We start from the raw sequence: 22194 nt of genomic DNA, 5'->3' as shown, positions 1-22194 counted from the left end.
AGTGGGGATTAAAATAATTTTTAATAGTAAAAATGCGTCGGGTTGGGCCGGACCGGGTTTTGAAAGCCCGACCCATTTAAAGCCCATATTAATTTTAAAGGGTCCTTATCCGACTCAACTCATATTCAATTAAGCCCCACCCGATCCTTATCCAGTCCATTGAACACCTCAAGTTGTGACCATACTTTGGGTTTAAACAAAAGCTTATGATCAAACTATCCGTTAGAATCCCATCCTTCCACTTAATTAAAGTTACTTTCTCCCTAATACAATGTTTTTTCTAAATAAAAAGGGATTTATTCCATATTAAAAGGCTTCTTTTTCCCTCTAAATTAACATTTATCTAGAAGTATTGGTTTAAATTTATAATCATTGACTTTATTTTCCCACTTTTCTTTTCATTTTTGTTAGCTTTATTAATGATTTATTATGTAATTCTACTTGCTTTTTTCAATTTCTAGGTACTTTAGCATTGCAAAAAACACAAATTTGCACTCATAAATATTGGGCTACAAAAAAATTTCACCAAAATGAAAATTACTACTCCAAACTAATTATATAGGCTCCATTGGTACGATAAAAACTTTGGATCTCATTATTGTAAAATCGTCCATTTCCTATAAAACTACATCTTATAATTAGAAGACATCAAAATTAAATTATTTCATATTCAGAGAAAAGATCGTAACAATGACAATATTAAACCCTTATCAAAAGATGAAGATCGACTACTTGAATCGATATATCAATTCTAATAATTGATAATATGAATTCTCTCTCAATTTATTTTGATTTTTTTACCTCTTGACCTTTAAATCTGAATTTTTCAAACCTTTTTCACTTTTAATTATTTTCAGTTTTTCTCACTTTTTTTTTTTTTTTCAATTTCAACTTTTCAATTATCCTTATTAGTTCTCTCTTCATATGTCAGAATATTCGTCTTTATTGTTAAGAGTTAAAGACCCTTAGTAGGCAAATGTTTCACCACCACATTGATCCCCTATTTCATTTTTAAAAAAATAGCAAGAAAAATAATATACTTTCAAACCAATTCGGATACGTATAATACCACTGAGGAATAAATTTGCACATTTTCGCTCCAATATTTGTTTGAGATTTTTTCAACTTTGGGCTGAAAAAACCTTATATTGGAAGAACTCTTCATATTACATACTATAATTTTTATTTTTATTGGGTCTGAAAAAATATTTGAACTTTTATTTTTAGAGCTGAAAAAACATTTGAACTTTTTTGTCTCTTTGTTGGGTCTTTTTCGAGTTTGTTCAATTTAATTCTACATTTAAAAGGTTGTGGATTAGATGAACCATCAACTCTTTCGGAAATATTTGTGTCATTAACTTGTCTCACTTCTTGTTGTTGCAAAGATGATGATTCTCATGAAAATAATTTTTTAAAGGTATTTTTTCACTCTAATCTTTACATATTTAACAATTAAATATCAGTAATCAAAAATTATTAATTTAATTTGAAATTTATTTTAAAAAATCAAGAGCATACTTGAACAATCACTAATCGATTGATCAAGACCATATATGCAATTTATTTTAAAACTAACAATGATTGCAATTAATCAAAAATCATTTAATCAAGAACAAGAATCAATTAATCAAGAATAAATTTAAATTAAAATTAATTTTTTAAAATTTTACTACTTTGATTAAATTTGATAGTATTTTACAAAAATTCTATGCACTGGGATGGTGGCGGGAATATGTGTATGGTGACGACCACGATGGGTGGATTAGCTATGTTAGTTACACGTATATATCGGTTAGTAGAGGATGTTAATTAACGAATACATATAGATTTTAAGAAATTTAGTAGCACTTTTGGTCAATGCACAACTTATCTATAACTTATGGTCTTAAGTTTGATCCTCAGCGTATTATTACAAATATATTTTCTTTTTATAAAATATTAGTGCTCTTACTTACAAGCGCGAGAATCAGTTGAAGTCACCGTAATTATATATTGTTGCCTAAATCAACATCCAACCGCGATTAACTATTATAACAACATTAGAGTCACTACTATGAAATGATTGAACGCCCTTATGTTTCACATGAATAACCATACATGCAATATAATTATTGATGATGTAAAATACATAAATTCTTTTAAAATTTATATATAAACAATTTTTATTTAGAACATGATGACGTGCATGACATAAGTATAAATCTAATATGAAATATTTCAAAGCTTGATCATCAAAATGAAACGAGATAATTAATAATCACTTATTTTTTTATTAAGGTCGTCTCACCGTGAAACGACTTCAATTGAGTCAGTCCAAACTATTTAAAAAAACTTATTCATGTACAAGTGTGAATGAAGATTTCATTGTTCACAAATTCTTGTATAAAACTGACATGCCTCATACTAATTAAATAATCTAATAATAAAAAATTTTAACTTATAAATTTTTTATTATAAAGATATTTCACTGTAAGATAATCTCATATAAAACAGAAATATTTTTTGGCGGAACAACCACGGAAAAATACAAACCAAGGTTGTACTTGTACTTTTCTCTAGGGGGGCCCGTTATTCCATGTGACATCCTTGAAAATTTCCGAAAATCACTACGAGTTCCCACTGCAACGTTCGACTGTTAGATTTATATACACCCTCACCCGCAGGTTATTTTATCTTCCTCCCTCACTCCCCACCTTTATCGTGCTCCCTCAGTTTTCGCCATCTCTTTTTATTTTTTTATGTTTTTATTATTAAATAATAAGATTAACTAATTCGTTAAAACAAAAACAATCATACTCCAAAATAAAGAAAAAGTCTCTTTTTTTTAAAAAAAAATAAAGAAAAAGTCTAGTATAAACTTGGTATACCCTATTCTATTCTAGTGTATGTCAAAACTAAATATTTTTTATTTGATAAATTCAATTAAATTTGGAAAATGATACACGCTAAACTAAGGTAAAACTTTTTCATAAATAAATCTACAACCATCCTAAAAAACTTACACAAGTATATTCAATTTGAGATTTTGCATTATTTACTACTTATTTTGAATTTGTATTTATTTTTAATCTATAAAATTAAAAAATACTCGGCGCTTGTTGAATTTACAATAATGTAAATCTTCTTAATTTTAATATTTTTTTTTATAAATTTTAATTAAACACAGTTAGAATAATTAAAATGAATAAGATAGAATATTTTAAAAAAAAGAGTAAAGTGGAGTTTTTTTTCTTTGATCATTGTTTGTTTCTATTACGGGATATGCGGGGAAGTTATGTGAAAATCGAGCCTATATTTTTTCCTAAAATTATTGTCTAAGACAAGGGTCTCAATGTATTTTTAAAATTTAACATTCTATAATTGTTAGATGCAAAATTAAAGTTTGTATTGAAATTTGCAAATTTGATAAATAAATAAAAAAATATTATTTTATTTCAAAACAACAAAATTAGAATTAGATTTAGAATTAGGATAAGTGAAAAACAGGAAATTTATTTGAGTAAATCTTCCCAATTAAGCAACACGCCGCTCTCTCTCAATATTCTTTTCTAGGATTTAAAATCTAATCTCGTACTCCACTGGAGTAGTCTTTCTTTCTTTTTTTCTTTTAAATTTAATATTCTCTCTCTAAAAACCCTCAACTTCTTCCTCCTGTTTTTCGCTTTCTCTTTCTACTATTTCTCTGATTATTGACAGCTTCTCTGCTTCTGTAGCTCAAGCTTTCTATGTGACTTAACTTCCTTTTTCTGCATTCCATTCCATAAAAACAACATAATTTTAATTTCCCAATTTGGATATTGTTTTCTGAGTGCATTTATTAAATGTGTAAATACACAAATCTGGGTTTTTGCTAGGTGAACTCTATCGAATTTTTCAACACTTTCTTCCCAATTATGTTCACTCAAGGCCTTGATAAAAATGCCCTTCAATGGGTTAGAGAGGTACTGATTTAATTTCTTTTTTATTTCCTTTTTTAAAATGTGATTTAATTTTGCTAATGTGGGTCAGTTTTCTTGTATTAATTATGTTTCAGTATTTAATTTTATCTTAGTTATTCTGGGTTTGCTTTGATTTTTGGTAGTGTGATTGATTCTGCTAAATTTAATTCCTTTTTTAAGCATTTTGTAATCTTGATATGTAGAACAGTAGATTTATATCTAGTTATTGTGCTTGATTTAGGGTCTCTTTGGATTATGGTAATGTTGTTAGCTTAGTTTTATCTGCTATTTTCTAATTTTGGGTGGAATTTTTGTTATAGGGTTCTGTGAACAGTGAAAAGGAAGAACCAGTATCAATGTCTAGAACTAGGATTGACCCAATACTAAGCAAATGCGGCAGCAGAGGTTTCGGGCTGCCGCCACCCGGGAAGTTTCGAAGTGGGCATTTGCCATCAACTGCATTTCCAATGTCTAGAGTCATCCCTGGAGATGACTCAGCTTCTGTTTCTGGTAATGACATTACATCAGAGTCTGAGGATGATGATGTTTATGGTGGGAGGTATTCTCTGGATTCATCTCCACCAGATGACCGTGCTCCTCCAATGATGGGTAGTAACTATAGATACGGCAACACGAGATCATTGCCTCCGAATAGGGTGAGTTATGGAAGTGATTATATGTCTTCTGATGTGTATTCATCTGTGGAATTGAGTGGGAAGAAGGTTGAGGGAATAGTTAACGGGAATGGGAGGTATCCGGTTGCCCGGAATAGATATGCTGAGGATGACTCTGAAGACTCTGCTGGTAGCTCTGAGTTTTCATCTTCTCAAATTGGTAGTAACATACGTACGGCTTCTCGTTCACAACCTTGTGCTTCAGAAAGCTATGCATCCAGCATTACATCGAGGGCGAATGTCGTGAAGGTATGCTGATTTTTCTTAGCAATGTACTTAATAGTGTAGTATTTTTGTGTATTACTGCATGTTTTCAATTTTCTATTGTTACTTGGGATTGACCTTTTGTCTTGGATTAAAGGCTTTGACATTGTTATTATACAACTCTTTCGCACAATGTTTTCTTCTAAGCGTCATTATGGCTTGTAGAGTAGTTTGCAGTCTTACCAACGTGAAATTCTCTACTTGGTTGCTTCGACATTCTTTGAACTCATTGAAATCTGTTAAATCAGGAAGAAACAAGTAATGTGTTAAATCAGGTAGACAGGATTTTCTTAGAAGTGAATGCATGTCCCTGTTACAATTTCAAAAAACTCATTTGGCATTTTGTCGGTGTTGAAGAATATTTGATTGGTTTCTTTCGTAAATTAATTTGAAATATTCTTCATTTTGTTTGGAATTTCTCTTCTTACTGAGGAGAAGTCTAATAGATAAATTTTCCCAAATAGTTATGATAAGCATCTGTAAGATAGCCCTTGCTGTGGTATCATTGTGATGCTTAGTTAATGTGGGTTTTTGGCTTGATTACTTTGAGCAATAAATTTGGCTACTTGGTAGCTGGTTCTGCTTATCATACCCTACTCTTGTGTGTTTTATGGCTTATTTTTTGTGTCTAAGATTGTTTATTGCATATGTTCTATGGGCTGAATTAACCCTTTCATGTAGGATGATGGTGATACTCCAAGTGCTCCTCCAGTTTGCATCAGAAGTCAGGAGACAAACCAAGCTCTGCCTGTATCTGATCCCAAAATATCTGTTGATATGCACAGTGCTTCCAACAAAAATGAGCCAAATATTCCTGAAGTTACTCAATCTGTGGCCAATCAAGTGGATAACACTGACAGTGTGATTCCTGGTCCACATGCAAGGTTAGATGTTTGACATTATCGATCAGTTAAATTTATATGGACGGTCTGAATATCTTAGGTGCTTAGACAATAGGTTAATTTTGCTATAATCTGTACTTCAGAACCACTGGCGTTGCAGAATCTGCTGGTTCATCGGGCTCACATGCAGCTCGTCTTCCTACTTTCCATGCAAGGTACTTTTCAGTTTTAATTGATGTTCTATGTGTAATTGCTTTAGCTTCTCCTAATTTTATCTCTACAACTCATTCTACTTATGTAAGATTGATTTTTCTCTCTTTGTTTTATTTTGGCAAATATATCAGTACTCAAGGACCATGGCATTCAGTGGTTGCATATGATGCCTGTGTTCGTCTTTGTCTAAATGCATGGGCAAGGGGCTGCATGGAAGCTCCTATTTTTCTTGAAAATGAGTGCGCTCTTTTGCGAAGTGCATTTGGGTAAGTTTAATCTCCAATTATTCTTTCAATATTCCTTTCTTTTAGTGTTATGAAAAAGATTAGAATGTTCTTGGGGGTTTCTTTTTTACTAAAAAGGAAAGGAAAGTAATAGCAAAAAGGAAAAGAGGTAATAGGACCCATTAAGGGAACTTAAATAAGATGTTTGGTATGGAAGGGAAACTAAAATCCATGACACATGTTTGTAAATCCTTTTATCCTCCATGCCCAAATCCTTAAACTTCTTCGTCAACTAAGAGCAACCACCATAATAACTTTCATTGCCATCAAAAGTCTGGTAGCGTGAGATTTACATGCAGATCATTTTCATCCAGCACCAGCAGCACATCTTTCTTTCCTTGTTTTCTATCCAGTTTAATGATGCACATCTGTCTTTGATGGTCAAGTTCAACCATGAATATTTGAATCTCAAGAGGTTGGCATCCTATTGGACCATAGATTGACTGAATTCATGTGATTCTTGTCCTCTGGTACGCTATATTTTCTACTTCTGCAACTCATTCTTCATCTGAAAGTTGATGTTGGTAGAATCTTGTAGATGATGGGTTGAGGTTGGGGCGAAGAAGTTTATGGCTGAAGTAATTATGATGTTAAATGGATGCCACATGTAATGGTGGTTGTTAGGGTGGTGAAGTAATGATGGTAGCATGAAGTGGTTGTTAGGGTGGTGAAGTAATGATGGTAGCATGGAAGTGGTTGTTAGGGTGGTGAAGTAATGATGGTAGCATGGAAGTCCTTGAATTCACTATATGTTTCTCTTGCTTATGTGTTTTGATCGTTTCGCAAATTGCATATTGATTAATATTGGGAACTCTTACGGAGCTTCTTGATTTATAGTCAATTAATTAACTTAAAATTATTAAATACTACCACTTCCATACTTATTTCACGAATGGTGTTTTGTGACCGTTTACCTGTTATATCCTAGTTCCAATGCTTCATAGCTTTTTTTTTTTTTCCCTTTGTTACAGTTTGCAGCAAATATTGTTGCAGTCAGAAGAAGAAATACTGGCTAAGCGTGGCTCAGAGCTTGCAGTAGAAGGAGGTCCACAGAAACCAAAGAAAATGATTGGGACGATGAAGGTCCAAGGTATCATTTATATCTTCATTAGCTTATGAATATTAAACTTCCGTGAATGGTCCTGATAGTCCCTTTGATTGCAGCTCGTAAAGTGAGAATGGGGCTGGATCCACCTACTGGTTGCAGTTTTGGGTCCGTAAAGGCTCCAGTTATAAACATGGATTCTGCGCGGTCGCAATTATCCAAGGTCCAAAGATCAGTTGTATCTGGATGGCATGCACTGCGAAGAGTGCATTTTGTACTTCATAAGCCTGCAGATGGTTCTTTGTCAAAGAAGAGTTTGGCTTATGTTCAAGCCAGTTCTCAGTATATCAAGCAAGTTTCTGGCCTTTTGAAAGTGGGTGTTGTGACCACTTTGCGTCACAGTGCATCATCATATGATCCTGTACAAGGTATTCTTTTTTGACATTCGAAATTAGAGTTGAAAATTTTCAGATCGTGAAAGTGCTATGAACTGGTAATTTGGACTAAAACAGTAAAATAGAAATTGAAATGATAAAATGACAAGAGCAATATACTATTGATTGGATGATAAAAGAAAGATTACAACCTTAAAAGCATAACAAGAAGCGATAGATCAAGCTATTCGAGATGCTTGAGATCTGCCATTGAGTATAAAACTCACCTACAATGTGTTTACTAATTTTCTTCATGATTATGGGTCTCTAATTCCCCTTATTTATAATAAACTAGTAACTCATTCCCTAACATGAAAATTACTATTTTGCCCTTTCATAAATCCAAATATTGGGTCATTTCAGAAAGTTTATACGTTTTTCTTTGGCCATATATCTGAGTTGAATGGAGCTTACTTGAACTAGCTAGTAACTGTTGGTTCACTTACAACAAGTCCACTGACGCGCAACACAACGCAGTGATAAAATTATGCATCATAGTCCTTTTTAATGCTCTAGTATTTGATCTTTTTTCCGCTGTTGCCAGAGTCTCATTCCTGTTTGTTAAGATTAAAAAGTTTGCCTGAAGATGAAGTTGTTAAGATGCAACCGGGTTCTGGCGAAACTCATGTATTGTAAGTCTCTTAAATCTCCATCAATTCATTCTTAGTTGCTCATATGTGAAAATTATTGATAGCTTTACAGCTTTCCAGATGGTCTAGGAGATGATTTGATTGTTGAAGTTCAAGATTCGAAAGGAAAAACCTGTGGTCGTGTTGTGGCCCAAGTGGCAACTGTTGCTGGTGATCAGGTATCTTTTCATGATCTATGTGTCATTGTTAACTTCAGAGAGTCATATGTTAACTGCAATGGCAATATTTAGTTTATAAGATGGTTTTTGTTGATTTTGTGTAGAATGACAAGCTACGCTGGTGGTCAATATTTCGCGAGCCAGAGCATGAGCTTGTTGGAAAAGTACAACTTTACATCAACTTCTCAACAAGTGTCGATGAGAATTATAATCATAAGGTAATATACAATAGTCTTGGTGAAGGTGCTATTCAGTTTTTTCTTATCATTTGATGCATCACGGATATTGTCATCCTCTGCGTCATTAAAATGATGTCTTTATTTTCCTAGTGGAAATTGTTTTCTGTAGTATTTTTACTAGTTTTCTTCTGTTGTGAAAATTTATAATGCCTTGCTCTAGATCTCTTGTTTTAGTAAGTTTTATGTTTTTGAATAATAATAAAATAATAACAATAATAATAATAATAATAAAATAATAATAATACTCAATAAATAATAATAATTTTAATAATTCTTTCCTGCAATTTTCCCGGATCCTATTATTGACAGTTGACACTGCTAATCATTTACGGAATTTTTATATATGTGGTATTACCCAGTGTGGATCCGTGGCAGAGACTGTAGCTTATGACTTGGTTTTAGAAGTTGCTATGAAAGTTCAACATTTTCAGCAAAGACATTTACTGCTGCATGGTGAATGGAAATGGTTATTGGAAGAATTTGCAATCTATTATGGGGTTTCCGACTCATACACGAAACTAAGGTAATGTTTTTATTTATTCCGTGCATCTCAATTCAGTCATGTGAATTCCATCAGCTAACCGCAACTCAAATTCTTATTGTAACAGATACCTTTCTTATGTCATGGATGTTGCCACTCCTACAGCCGATTGTCTGACTCTTGTGCATGATTTGCTTTATCCTGTGGTTATGAAGGGCCGCACAAAAAGCACACTAAGTCATCAAGAGGTATGATTATTGACGTGTGCTATGTTACTTGGACACTTTATTTTGCTTAGTGTACGCATGTCCGATCCTTGATCCTCGGACATTGGTATGGTACTTAGACGCTTCATTTTAGGCGTAAAATTGAATATTTAGACGTATCCGACACTTAGACACGTACCAGTATCTAACATCAGTACCCGAGTCCAAGTAACATAGGATGTGTCAAGGCACTCTCTCTTCTGAATACTTGCTTTTTTCCCCTGCCTTCCACACTATGCACTTATTTGGCATACATCATTATTTCGAGCTTCTGCTTTCTCTTAAATGAATCATATGTTGCCTTCTTACCAGAATCGCATCTTAGGAGAAGTAGAAGACCAAATTGAGCAGATACTTGCTCTGGCATTTGAGAATTATAAAGCCTTAGATGAATCACTGGCTTCTGGAATCCTCGACGTCTTTCAGCCTGCAAAGGGGTGCGCTGCGCCTGCTTTGCAACCTGCAGTTAAACTCTACACGCTACTTCACGATATCCTGTCTCCTGAGGCGCAAACCAAACTATGCAAACACTTCCAGGTGAAGCACACTAGAAATTTATGTACATTTGAAATTGATTTCACTTGGATTGTTCTGCTGATCATGCATGTTTTTCAGGTTGCTGCGAAGAAGAGATCTAAGAGGCATTTAGCTGACACAGATGAGTATGTTAATAACACCGGTGAAGGAAACTTGCTGGATCATGTCACTATGTCCACAGCCTACCAGAAAATGAGAACCCTTTGCTTGAACATCAGTAATGAAGTTTCCACAGATATTGAAATCTACAATCAGAATATACTTCCCAGGCATGTTTTCTTGCTCGTTTCATGTGGAAATTTTAGGCGATAGCATTTTACAGCAATATGATGTAATATCAATATTATTCTTAAGTCTGGGTGCCTCCGGTTCTAATAATAGGTTGGGTTTTGTTGCTTTTTCAGCTTTGTTGATCTCCCAAATCTATCTTCGTCAATATATAGTGTAGAACTCTGCAACAGGATACGCGAGTTCCTGATTGCATGCCCTCCATCTGGTCCTTCACAGCATGTGGCTGAACTTGTAACAGCGACTGCTGATTTCCAAAGAGATCTTGTCAGCTGGAACATCAAGTAAAGTCTAAGCTGTTTTTTTTCTTTCTGTTTTCATTCTATATAATTTAGTTTGTTCTCATTGAGTCTTTTATACGTAGTCCCATAAAAGGTGGAGTTGATGCAAAAGAATTATTCCACTTGTATATTGTTGTTTGGATTCAAGATAGGCGCCTGGCTTTGCTGGAGACCTGCAAACTTGACAAGGTAGTAATACGTGCCCAATTTTATGTTATTTTGCATTTCATGCTAACAATTGCGTTGCCAACTTGTTAAACTGTTTGTAGAGCTTGGCTTTCGTGCTAATAACAATATACTCTCTCCGTTCCTTAAAGTTCCCATTTTGGGTTGTTTCATTTGTTGTTCCCTAAGGAATCTTTTAATTTATATCACGAATTTTGGACGTAATTAACCTTGTTCATTTAAATTTTAATATCTTTTAATGTTTATGGTCCAAACATTTTTTTTCACCAATTTCATTTTAAATAGTTTAATATTGTTTACATTTCTTACATGTTTCCCACTAAAACATATTTTTTTAATAGTTGTGGTTTCTATATTTTTTTTACTAGCTTTATTTTAATATTTTATATGTTGTGGTTTCTATATTTTTTTCACTAGCTTTATTTTAATATTTTTTTAATATTTATGGTCCTCACTTTTCCCGCATTAAATTTATTATTTAATAAAATAATATATCCACCATTTAAAAGATTCTAATTTTCTTAACTCGTGAACATTTCTTATGGGAACAAATTTAAGGAACATAGGGAGTAATAAGCTATTTAGCATGTCGGCATGCTTACTTGATTTTTTGTTCATCTGTTCTCGTTCTTCCCTTCTATTTATTCTGTTCGCGGAAGACATTGAACCACGTTTTATCTGCTAGCTCTATAATTATTACTATTTATTACTATTATTGTTGTTATTATTATTATTATATTATTGAGTTTAACTCACAGGTCAAATGGTCTGGGGTGCGTACGCAACATTCTACTACCCCTTTTGTCGATGAAATGTATGATAGGCTGAAAGAAACATTAAATGATTATGAGGTCATCATTAGCCGCTGGCCAGAATATAGCTTTGCCTTGGAAAATGTATGTATTGTCTGTCTCTGGAACTATTAGCTTACCGTAAATTACGGAATTTGGATGGATAATATTGTTAACATTATGTGATTATGCTTTATAGGCTTTCGCTGATGTAGAGAAGGCCATAGTGGAAGCTCTAGACCGACAATATTCTGATGTCTTGGCTCCTTTAAAGGAAAATTTGGCTCCAAAGAAGTTCGGTTTCAAGTATGTACAGAAACTTACCAAGAGAACCGTGTGCCCCTATGCTGTTCCAGACGAGGTAACCAATTTTCTCGACATACTTATAAAGGATGTAAATCTCATTGACATCATAGTTTGTTCCCTTAATTCTCCAATTGGCTTTTGTTTTATTAGGTTGGGATCCTTCTAAATTCATTGAAAAGGATGCTCGACATTCTTCGGCCCAAAATAGAAACTCAATTCAAGTCATGGGGATCCTGCATACCTAATGCTGGGAACCAGGTTCCAGGAGAGCGTTTAAGCGAGGTTACCGTCATGTTAAGAGCCAAGTTCAGAAACTATTTACAAGCCATTGTTGAGAAGCTTGTTGAAAATGTGAGTTTCTCTCTTTTATCCTTGGATAAATTACCTAGAATAATCTAACCTTTTTACGGATTTACCTATAATAATTCCAACTTTTGATTAACTATGCATCATCCCAATTATAAGGGCAATCTCAACTTTTGATTCACCATGAATAATCCCAATTATAAGGAGTGATTGCTAAGAATGCACCAAGGTCAATTCTTACCTATACAACAAGTTATTTAGCTAAAAAAATAAAAAAGTAAATACAAAATTAAATTATAAAAAAATAAAAAATTTTAAAAAATTAAAAAAGAAATCGAGTAATTTTATTTTTTGATTTTAACTTTTAATTTTTAATATTTTTGATTTTTGATTTTTGATTTTATTTTTCTTTTTTATCGTGTGGCAATTAACTTGCAAAAACCGGTCACCATTTGAGCAACCATGCTCAGGAGTAAATGACTCTAAAATTAAAATTATTTATGATTGATCAAAAGTTGTGATTATTATAGGAAAATCAATAAAAAGTTTGATGATTCTAGGTAAATTTTTATTTTTTTTCTTTAGCTAAGGAATGACCATAGACTTGTGTATCTGAACTTTGCCTTTTCATTTATTCTTTTGTAGACGAGGCTACAAAATGCTACAAAAATGAAGAAAATTCTTCAAGATTCCAAGGAAAGCGTTGGAGAATCCAATGTTAGAAATAGAATGCAGCCACTTAAAGAACAGCTGACAAGCACGATGAATCATTTGCATGCCATCTTTGAGTCTCATGTCTTCATTGCTATTTGCCGGGGCTACTGGGACCGAATCGGACAGGTGAGTGAACGCAATATTTTGAGTAAAACGTCAGAGATACCCGCGTGATTGTCCTAAATTCTTTTCTACTTCTGATCACAGGATGTGCTCAAATTCTTGGAAAACCGAAAAGAAAATAAAGCATGGTACAAGGGTTCGACAATTGCTGTTTCCGTGAGTATTAAAATTTTTCCTTTTGCTTCTTGTCTTCTAGCTGTATAGAACATTAGACTCATGTCATATCACTAATCGGCTATTGAATTCTGCAAAAAATTTAGGTGCTCGATGATACGTTTGCATCACAGATGCAGCAGCTGTTAGGTAATGCTTTACAAGAGAAGGATATTGAGCCACCTCGATCAATGATGGAAGTCCGGTCAATGCTCTGTAAAGATGCCCAGATTCACAAGAACAACACGTTTTATTACTGAAAAATGATAATTGTAAATACGTTGTGATTGTAGTGACAATTTTGTGAATGAGCAGGTAAATGTAGTACATAATGAAATTAGCACATTCTTAAGAAAACAACATCATTCATATAACATTCTTTTTGTTCATAAAATCTACTTTCTATGTTTCAGTCTCTTAGATCCCATATAACATTCTCGAATGTCTGTCTAACTTTAACCGAGCTAGACCGTCTCTTGGTGAAACGTTTCATACAGCAGTTTTTCGACTTTTAACAGCTTGTTTCACCAAAGCTCTTACTGCCTTTGTCTGTGAACTATGTTTTGATGTGACTTTACTTTCTCTGTCTCTCTCTCTCCCTATATATATATATAGGGGAGGGATCTAATGCGAAGAGTGTTGAAAATGAGAAGGGTAAGGACTCTACACCCTTGATTTCACTAAAATAAAAAAAAATCTATGGTCACAATTGAACTAAAAACACATAATTGTAAAAGTAATTATGTTACACGGAAAAATAATTATGACATAAGTTTTTAGAATGTCCTTACTTTATAACATAGTATTCTTTTTGTATATATAGTAACAAAACAAAATCACACAAAAATCCTTCTCATCCTTCTTATTTTAAAATCCTTATTTGATCACACACACACACACACACACACACACATATATATATATATATATATATATATAGGGGAGGGATCCAATGAGAAGGGGTATGAAAATGAGAAGGGTGAGAAGGATTTTGAGCCGTCGATTTCTCAAAGATCTAATGGTCTAGATATCAAGCCGGAAAAAATAGGGCAAAAAAAAAAAAAAAGCTAATTCGGTTTTTTCTGAAGAACACAAGCGCCTTCTCTCTTCCAAGCTATACTCTTCGAAAAACCTTCAAAACCTTCGAAAAACCTTCGAAAAACCTTTGATTTCTTCTGCGAAATCTTCCTCTTCTATTGAATTAAGGTATGCAAATTAGAAATTTACCATTTTATAGTTTTTATTTTTCGATTTGTTTTGATTCATTTTTTAGTTTTCGTTTTCTTCTGCGAAAATGTTCCTCTTCTCTTGATTACTTAGTCTGTCAAAAATCTTTACTTGTTTTCGTTTTCTTATGTGTACCTTTTACAAATTCAGATTTGTTTTGATTGATTTCTTAGTTTTTCATTTTCGTTTTCGATTTAGTATCTTCAAAACTGAGAGTCAGATTTTCATTTTCGTTTTTCTTTGTTGATTTTGATTTACAGACTCAGATCTTGATGTGAATCTTCTTGTTGATTTTGATTAACAGACTCAGATTGAGATACTATGGAAGATTTACAAAAAGTGCTAAATGTGGAAGATTCACCAAAAACTTCCAACAATGAAAAAGAATTGTCAGAAGGTAATGTTATTATGTTCTTCAAAAAAAAAAATACTAAGTTATGATTGTGCATATTTACTGTCTTTTTTTTGTAATATTGAAAATCTTTGTTGCCAAGGTGAATGCTACTATGTTCTTAGAAAAAGATACTATGTTGTGATTAAAAGTTACTATGACTGTGTATAGCTACTGTGTTCTGTTTTGAAATTTTGAAAAATATTTGTTGCCAAGGTGAATGCTACTATGTTCTTAGAAAAAGATACTATGTTGTGATTAAAAGTTACTATGACAATGTATAGCTACTGTCTTCTCTTTTGAAAGTTTTGAAAATCTTTGTTGCCAAGGTGAATGCTACTATGTTCTTAGAAAAAGATACTATGTTATCATTAAAAGTTACTATGACTGTGTATAGCTACTGTGTTCTGTTTTGAAATTTTGAAAAATATTTGTTGCCAAGGTGAATGCTACTATGTTCTTAAAAAAAGATACTATGTTGTGATTAGAAGTTACTATGACGATGTATAGCTACTGCCTTCTTTTTTTAATTTTGGAAAAACTTTGGATTGTTATACAGGGACTCAAACTCCAAGAACTATTACACAAGTTACCCCAAATGGTTCAACCCTGTGGATTCCTCATTGTGAGTTTGATAAAAAGCCATTTGTTGGTATGGCTTTTGAAAACTTAGAGAAAGCCTTAGATTTTTATGGTAAATATGCTGAAATTTGCGGTTTTGATATACGTTCATCTACTACCTACAAAAAAAAGGGTATTGTTTTTTTAAAATATTTTGTTTGTAGTAGGGAGGGTATCATAAAACCTAACCCTAAGAAAAGTGCAGATGTTGTTGCACGTTATAAGAGATCAACCAAAAGAATTGGTTGTAAAGCTAGATTGATTTTGAAATATGACATAGCGAAGAGAACATACCATGTTTTAAAATTCGAAGAGGCGCACAATCATTGTCTAGTTAGCCCTACATCGCGTCAATTTTTATTGGGTAATAGGAAAATGACTTTGTTGCACAAAAATTTCATATCTAAGAATGCACGGGTTAATATAGGACCGGTCAAATCCTTTAGATTGTTTAAGGAAAATGTCGGGAGTTATGAGAATGTGGGAGTGACAATGCAAGATTTTAAGAATTTCCATAGGGATTTGAAAGCATATATCAAAGGAGATGATGGGAAGATGTTGATCGAGAATTTTATCAGAAAAAGAGATATTTACACGGGGTTTTATTTTGATTATGCTTTAGATGAGGAGGACCACATATCACGTTTATTTTGGGCCGATGCGATAAGTAGAAAGAATTATTGTTTATTTGGAGAAATGGTTACTTTTGATTGTACTTATAACACCAATAAGTATAGCATGGTTTTAGCCCCTTTTACCGGAGTAGATCATCATAAGTCTTGTATTACATTTGGTATAGGTTTATTAGCTAAGGAAGATAGTGAATCTTTTGAGTGGTTATTTAGAACTTTTTTACATTGTATGGGGGAGTGTATGCCAACATATTTGATAACTGATCAAGACCCTGCAATGAAAATTGCGATTAAAAATGTATTTCCACACACAATACACAAACTTTGCATGTGGCACATCATGAGTAAAGTGACTGATAAAGTTGGACCGGAATTGAACAAAAATGAAGGTTTTTTGAAAGAATTAAATGGGTGTGTGTGGAATATTGATCAAGAAGAAGATGAATTTGAAGAAAAATGGGAGGGAATTATGACCAAATACAATCTTCAAACAGATAAATGGTTTACTAGTATATTTAGTATACGAGATCAATGGATACCCGCATATTTTAGGGATATCCCATTGGGGGGGATTTTGAGAACTACATCCCGATCGGAAAGTGTTAATAGTTTCTTCAACCACTTTTCAAACCCTCACATGACACTTGTTGAATTTTATATGAGTTATGAAAGTGCAATGGATGCACAGAGGTACAAACAAGATAAGCTCAATGCTGAATCACTTCACACAAACCCACAATATAAAACACCATTGCCGATTGAAAAACATGCCGGTGAAGTCTATACTAGAAAAATTTTTTTTCTTTTTCAAAATGAAGTTTATAAGTCTTGTTTCAAAACTTATATTCAAAGTATTGAAAAGAATGAAAGTGTGGAAAGTATAACTGTTTTGGACTCAACGGTAAGTAAGATGTACAAGGTGAATTTTATACTGGGAAGTTCGATTGACGAGTTGAAGGTAGATTGTGATTGCAAGTTATTTAAACGGATAGGAATATTATGTTCCCATGCGATTTGTGTTATGAGTGCAAGACAAATAACACAAATACCAAAGCAATATGTTTTAGATCGTTGGACGAAGCTAGCATTAAAGAAGCCTATTTTTGATTTGCATGGGAATCTGATTGAAGAGAGCAAAAAGTGTAACAACGTGGGGAAGTTGTTGGGGGAAGTTTGGTGTGAAATATTCAATTGTGTAGGTTTAGCTCAACGGAGTGAGAGCGATTTACAATCACTTTTACAAAACCTAAAAGATATTAGTAGAAAATTGGAGGAAAGTGATGATGTGAGGGTGGACATTACTAAAGAGCAACAAATCGAATTGTTAGTAGGCACAAGTTCATCTTCGACAATGAAAATACAAAACCCAATCCAATCAAAGAACAAAGGAAAAAGGCAAAGAATAATTGGGGAAAAGGAACAAACTATTGAGCAAAGCAAGAAGCCCAAAAGAAAGTGCAAAACTTGTGGTAAATTTGATTATCATGATAGTCGAAATTGCCCATCAACAAAAGATACCCCACTTAAGGTATAAAATATATATAATTTGCTTATATTTTATTGTATCCTTATTTAATAGTTTGATTATGTAAATGAAAGTGCAAAATTTTTGTTATGCAGGAAAATTGATGATGAAGAACAGATAGATAAAGAGATTATATTAAGATGACTATGGATAGCTACTGTCTTTTGTTTTGTAATTTTGAAAAATCTTTTGTTGCAAAAATGAATGCTACTATGTTCTTAGGAAAAGATACTATGTTGTTATTAAAAGTTACTATGACAATGTATAGCTACTGTCTTCTGTTTTGTAATTTTGAAAAAACTTTTGTTGCAAAAGTGAATGATACTATGTTCTTAAGAAAAGATACTATGTTGTGATTAAAAGTTACTATGACAATGTATAGCTACTGTCTTCTGTACATTTGACTGGTTATGCACACGGATGTTCTGCTGGATTCATAGCATCCTCCTTACTAGTGGATGCACAAGGTTTAGGAACATCAGCTGTTACTGCAATTTTAGGATTCCTACATGCTGCTAAATTTGCCCATTAAACATGGCGGTTTTCTGGTCAATTGATAAACCTTTATTTTTTCTCACCCACTTCGACTTTACCGGCCTGAAACCATCCTCATTTACCAACAGATTAGGCCGGTGATTGGTTTGCTTGATGCCAACCCGACACTCCAATTCATGTGCCCAAATTGTTTACATTTGGAGCACCATAACGGGAGCCAATCATACTCGACATGCTGAGTTACCAAATAGGCATTGTGGTTCATCTATTTTTTTATATGACATCTTTGCATCCCACGGTTTGATAACGAATGCTTCTTTATCAAATAGAATTCCGGTCATACTACATGCTCTCTCTTGTTCCTCTTATGAATTGAGTCTAACCAAGAAAACTCCTTAGTTTACCATACAGGGGGGCGGTTAGCACCAACAACATAGCATACCACTTTGTAATTACAACTCCTTTGTAATTTTGAAAAAACTTTTGTTGCAAAAGTGAATGATACTATGTTCTTAAGAAAAGATACTATGTTGTGATTAAAAGTTACTATGACAATGTATAGCTACTGTCTTCTGTTTTGTAATTTTGAAAAAACTTTGTTGCAAAAATATCAGCATAACATATATCAGCGTTCTTCACCCTTTCAAAATGATTCCACACAACCGATGTTAACCGTTTTGGTTTCTTAATCACTGTCTCACTTGATATTTACATCACATGGGTTTGATATGAATATCTGCAGAAAATTCAAAAATCGGATTGATAAAATCGAACTCGTTATTGATTAACCGGACAGATTTTGGATCAAATGAGAAGGGATATGAAAATGAGAAGGGTGAGAAGTAATCTAAAGCATTCAATTTTTTGATCAACGGACAAATTTAATTCCTTTGGCAAAAAATATTTTTTGGTAAACAGATAGATGAAGAGTTCTCATATATTTTTTGTTTGGCAAAAAATACTATGTTGAAAAAACAGATAGATGAAGAGTTCTCATATATATAATTCCTTTGTTTACCATACAGGGGGGCGGTTAGCACCAACAACATAGCATACCACTTTGTAATTACAACTCCTTTGTAATTTTGAAAAAACTTTTGTTGCAAAAGTGAATGATACTATGTTCTTAAGAAAAGATACTATGTTGTGATTAAAAGTTACTATGACAATGTATAGCTACTGTCTTCTGTTTTGTAATTTTGAAAAAACTTTGTTGCAAAAATATCAGCCTTGTACTTCATCTTGTACAACCTAAAGCCTAAGCCTAAGTGCCTGATTATCTACTATGTTCCATCAAATGTTTGTACAACTTAAAAATTCACAACTTCATCTTGTACTTCACATTAACGAATCTTTAATCTTCTGATAGAAACTTGTTTGGCAATGGAGCGTCTTTTATCTTTAAAATTGGACAGCTCTTCTAAAACTTTGGATCTTTGTTTGTTCAAATCAGATAACAATAAAGATCCGGCAATCTTAACTCTTGCCACATGTCTCAATGGAGCCTACATAAAAAGAAAATACATTTAGTTTGAATCTTTTAATTAGAATGTCATTCAAAAAAATACATTTAAAGATAATATTAAGAAGAAAAATCGTAACTGCATTCAATATTGGACACTGGAAATCAACTGTTCCCTCGAAAAACAGCATGCTCATCATCATAAATACATCACTTTCAATGTTCGTCCTAGCAGTCATTTTCCAATCGGTGGGAACTCGTTCCATTTTCCATAATGGAATAACATGAGTAGCTTGCATCTTATCATCAAAAATTGTTGACAGCAAATCTTTCTACAAAAGTTTCATTTAAATATTTATTAATAAATATTTCATAATCTTAGCAACATAGGCAAAAGGTTTTTCAGGATAATAAAATGCTACACATACCATAGTGTCACCGAGCTTTCTAATTTCTTCTTCTGAAACAGCAGTATGGTTCACATTGTCTATCCATTGAACCATTCTTAACTTCATATTCAGAAGAAGTAAGAAGTACTGACTGCCTTTCAATATCGGGACAACAATCTGTATATTATATATCACTGAATCAATAAATATATCTAAAAAAAAGTGACTGCACAAGTACTAACTACCTATTAGTAGCTATAACAACTAAAATAGTGACTATATAAGCCAATCAATCATTAAAAAAATATCTTACTAGATCAAACTTAGTCAAATCAACTTGGTTGAAATCCACCCATTTGACCCAAGAATCACAAATTAAATCAATTTGTTCAGAACCACCATTATTATTAAAATCCAACAAAGCAAGCTGTAAAAAAAAAACAATGAAATAACTAAAAATAATTCAAAATAAAAGAAAAGTAATTTAGAATAAAAATGACAAAAAACGTACACTAGAACTAGCACTAAAGAAGAACTTTTTTGAAGATTGCTTGTTCTTTTCATTTTCATTGAGCAATAAACACCAACAATCCACAACAGAAACATGAGTACACTTTGAGGGATCCCCAAGAGTATAAAACTCTTCCCTTTGAATCCTCAAATTGTCCTCATAATTAACGAGCAATTCACTGTCAAATAAAAAGGAATAAAATAAGTATAATAAAAAACAAAAATCACATAAAAAGAAAAACCAAAAAAAAGACTCACCTATTGTCAAAACATTGATCAGAAACAAAACAATAGTCAACTGTTTCTTGAAGTAACGAACCAAGAGTTCTCATATATTTTTTGTTTGACTTCAGCAGATGTGAAACATATGTAAATTTATCATTCACACCTCTGAAAGGAATGGAACACTTAGCCCTGCCATGTATCAATACATTCTCATAACCATGGCTTTCAAAAACAGTGATATTATTTACAACATCATCATCACCCTCATCAGCAACATTATTTACAACATTATTTACAACTTGATCCAATTCAACCTCATCCACTACATCTACATCTACATCACCCTCATTAGCAACAAAAACCTCATTCACCATCCTGGGAATAGAGGTAACCCATTTAACCGTGTCAACTATCTCATCGATTGTATTGAGCACGGTAGGATTCATGAAAAAACTTTGGGTTTCAGAAAAAGGTGTGGATGAGGTAGAAGGAACATCAGGAAAAGGGACAGGAGGAGAAGAAAATGAACGTTTTTGTTCTAAAAACAACTTAATTTTCTGCATGTAAAACTCGGAGACAACTTGAGTGTCTCTCCTCATCAGCATCAGCAACTCACATATTTCCTACAAAAATAAGTAAAGATAAAGTTAAATGTTGTTCAAATTAAAAGTAACTATGACATTATAAAAAAAAATACTATGTTATGATTATTTTCCAAAAGTGAATGCTACTATGTTCTTAGAAAAAGATACTATGTTATCATTAAAAGTTACTATGACTGTGTATAGCTACTGTGTTCTGTTTTGAAATTTTGAAAAATATTTGTTGCCAAGGTGAATGCTACTATGTTCTTAGAAAAAGATACTATGTTGTGATTAAAAGTTACTATGACAATGTATAGCTACTGTGTTCTATTTTGAAAATTTGAAAAATGTTTGTTATACAGGAGAATGCTACTGTTTGATCATACTTACACTTACATACTTAAAATGCTACTGTGCATATCATTAAAATGCTACTGTGTTTGATCATACTTAAAGATACAGGAGAATGCTACTGTGTTATCATACTTAAAATGTTTGTGACTAAAATGCTACTGTGTTTGATCATACTTAAAGATACAGGAGAATGCTACTGTGTTATCATTAAAATGTTTGTTATACATAAATAAGTAAGATCATACTTACATCCTCAGCTACTTGGCGTATTTCAGAATTACGCATTGCATTTAACGGCAAGTGAAACTCAATTTTATCATCGTCTTGCACTGTTTGATCTCTGAAGGGTTCTGCATTTACACTTGGTTGACCAATATCAACGTTGTTCACCTTTAACCCAACAGCTTGACCATACTCAAAAACCATCGTCTGACTCACGGGATATGTACTCAAAATTAAACCACTGCCAAAATGATTAGCAGATGTTTCCTCCTTAATTCTTTTTGACACATCCTTATCAGTCCAATGAGAGATAAGGGGTAAAGAGGATGGCAAAGAGATATTCTTGAATTTCAAACGATGAAAATAAATTATTTCCAACAAAAC

General features: G+C 32.9%; 2 protein-coding genes across 2 annotated transcripts; both read left to right on the top strand.

The window, feature by feature from the left end:
- Nucleotides 1-3583: 3583 nt before the first annotated feature.
- Nucleotides 3584-13578, top strand: LOC130810478 (uncharacterized). The gene is made up of 22 exons (XM_057676553.1): nt 3584-3941; nt 4259-4861; nt 5558-5760; nt 5862-5933; nt 6063-6197; nt 7187-7305; nt 7380-7688; nt 8239-8326; nt 8397-8502; nt 8607-8720; nt 9101-9264; nt 9350-9470; nt 9801-10025; nt 10104-10294; nt 10430-10597; nt 10678-10783; nt 11539-11676; nt 11771-11932; nt 12028-12228; nt 12829-13023; nt 13105-13176; nt 13281-13578. The coding sequence occupies exons 1-22, from the start codon at nt 3894-3896 to the stop codon at nt 13431-13433; spliced, it is 3693 nt and encodes a 1230-aa protein (XP_057532536.1). The 5' UTR covers nt 3584-3893; the 3' UTR covers nt 13434-13578.
- A 925-nt stretch (nt 13579-14503) lies between these two features.
- On the top strand, nt 14504-18101 carry LOC130810883 (protein FAR1-RELATED SEQUENCE 5-like). The gene is made up of 5 exons (XM_057677008.1): nt 14504-14797; nt 15351-16433; nt 16539-17367; nt 17536-17572; nt 17952-18101. Exons 1-5 carry the CDS (start codon nt 14722-14724, stop codon nt 18099-18101), a joined length of 2175 nt encoding a protein of 724 aa, XP_057532991.1. The 5' UTR covers nt 14504-14721.
- Nucleotides 18102-22194: the final 4093 nt, after the last annotated feature.

Source organism: Amaranthus tricolor, chromosome 4 (genome assembly GCF_026212465.1).
Source record: "Amaranthus tricolor cultivar Red isolate AtriRed21 chromosome 4, ASM2621246v1, whole genome shotgun sequence".
Taxonomy (NCBI): Eukaryota; Viridiplantae; Streptophyta; class Magnoliopsida; order Caryophyllales; family Amaranthaceae; genus Amaranthus; species Amaranthus tricolor.
The sequence above is the reverse complement of the archived record's forward strand: the minus strand, read 5'-3'. Positions and strand labels throughout refer to the sequence as shown.

Bases quoted from the DNA above. Each gene is read 5' to 3' on its own strand.
- LOC130810478 (XM_057676553.1), top strand. From the start codon at position 3,894: ATGTTCACTCAAGGCCTTGATAAAAATGCCCTTCAATGGGTTAGAGAG. The intron at 9,265-9,349 runs GTAATGTTTTTA...TTATTGTAACAG, and splicing joins GACTCATACACGAAACTAAG to ATACCTTTCTTATGTCATGG. The intron at 13,177-13,280 runs GTGAGTATTAAA...CAAAAAATTTAG, and splicing joins GTTCGACAATTGCTGTTTCC to GTGCTCGATGATACGTTTGC.
- LOC130810883 (XM_057677008.1), top strand. From the start codon at position 14,722: ATGGAAGATTTACAAAAAGTGCTAAATGTGGAAGATTCACCAAAAACT. The intron at 14,798-15,350 runs GTAATGTTATTA...ATTGTTATACAG, and splicing joins TGAAAAAGAATTGTCAGAAG to GGACTCAAACTCCAAGAACT. The intron at 17,573-17,951 runs GTATAAAATATA...GACAATGTATAG, and splicing joins CAAAAGATACCCCACTTAAG to CTACTGTCTTCTGTACATTT.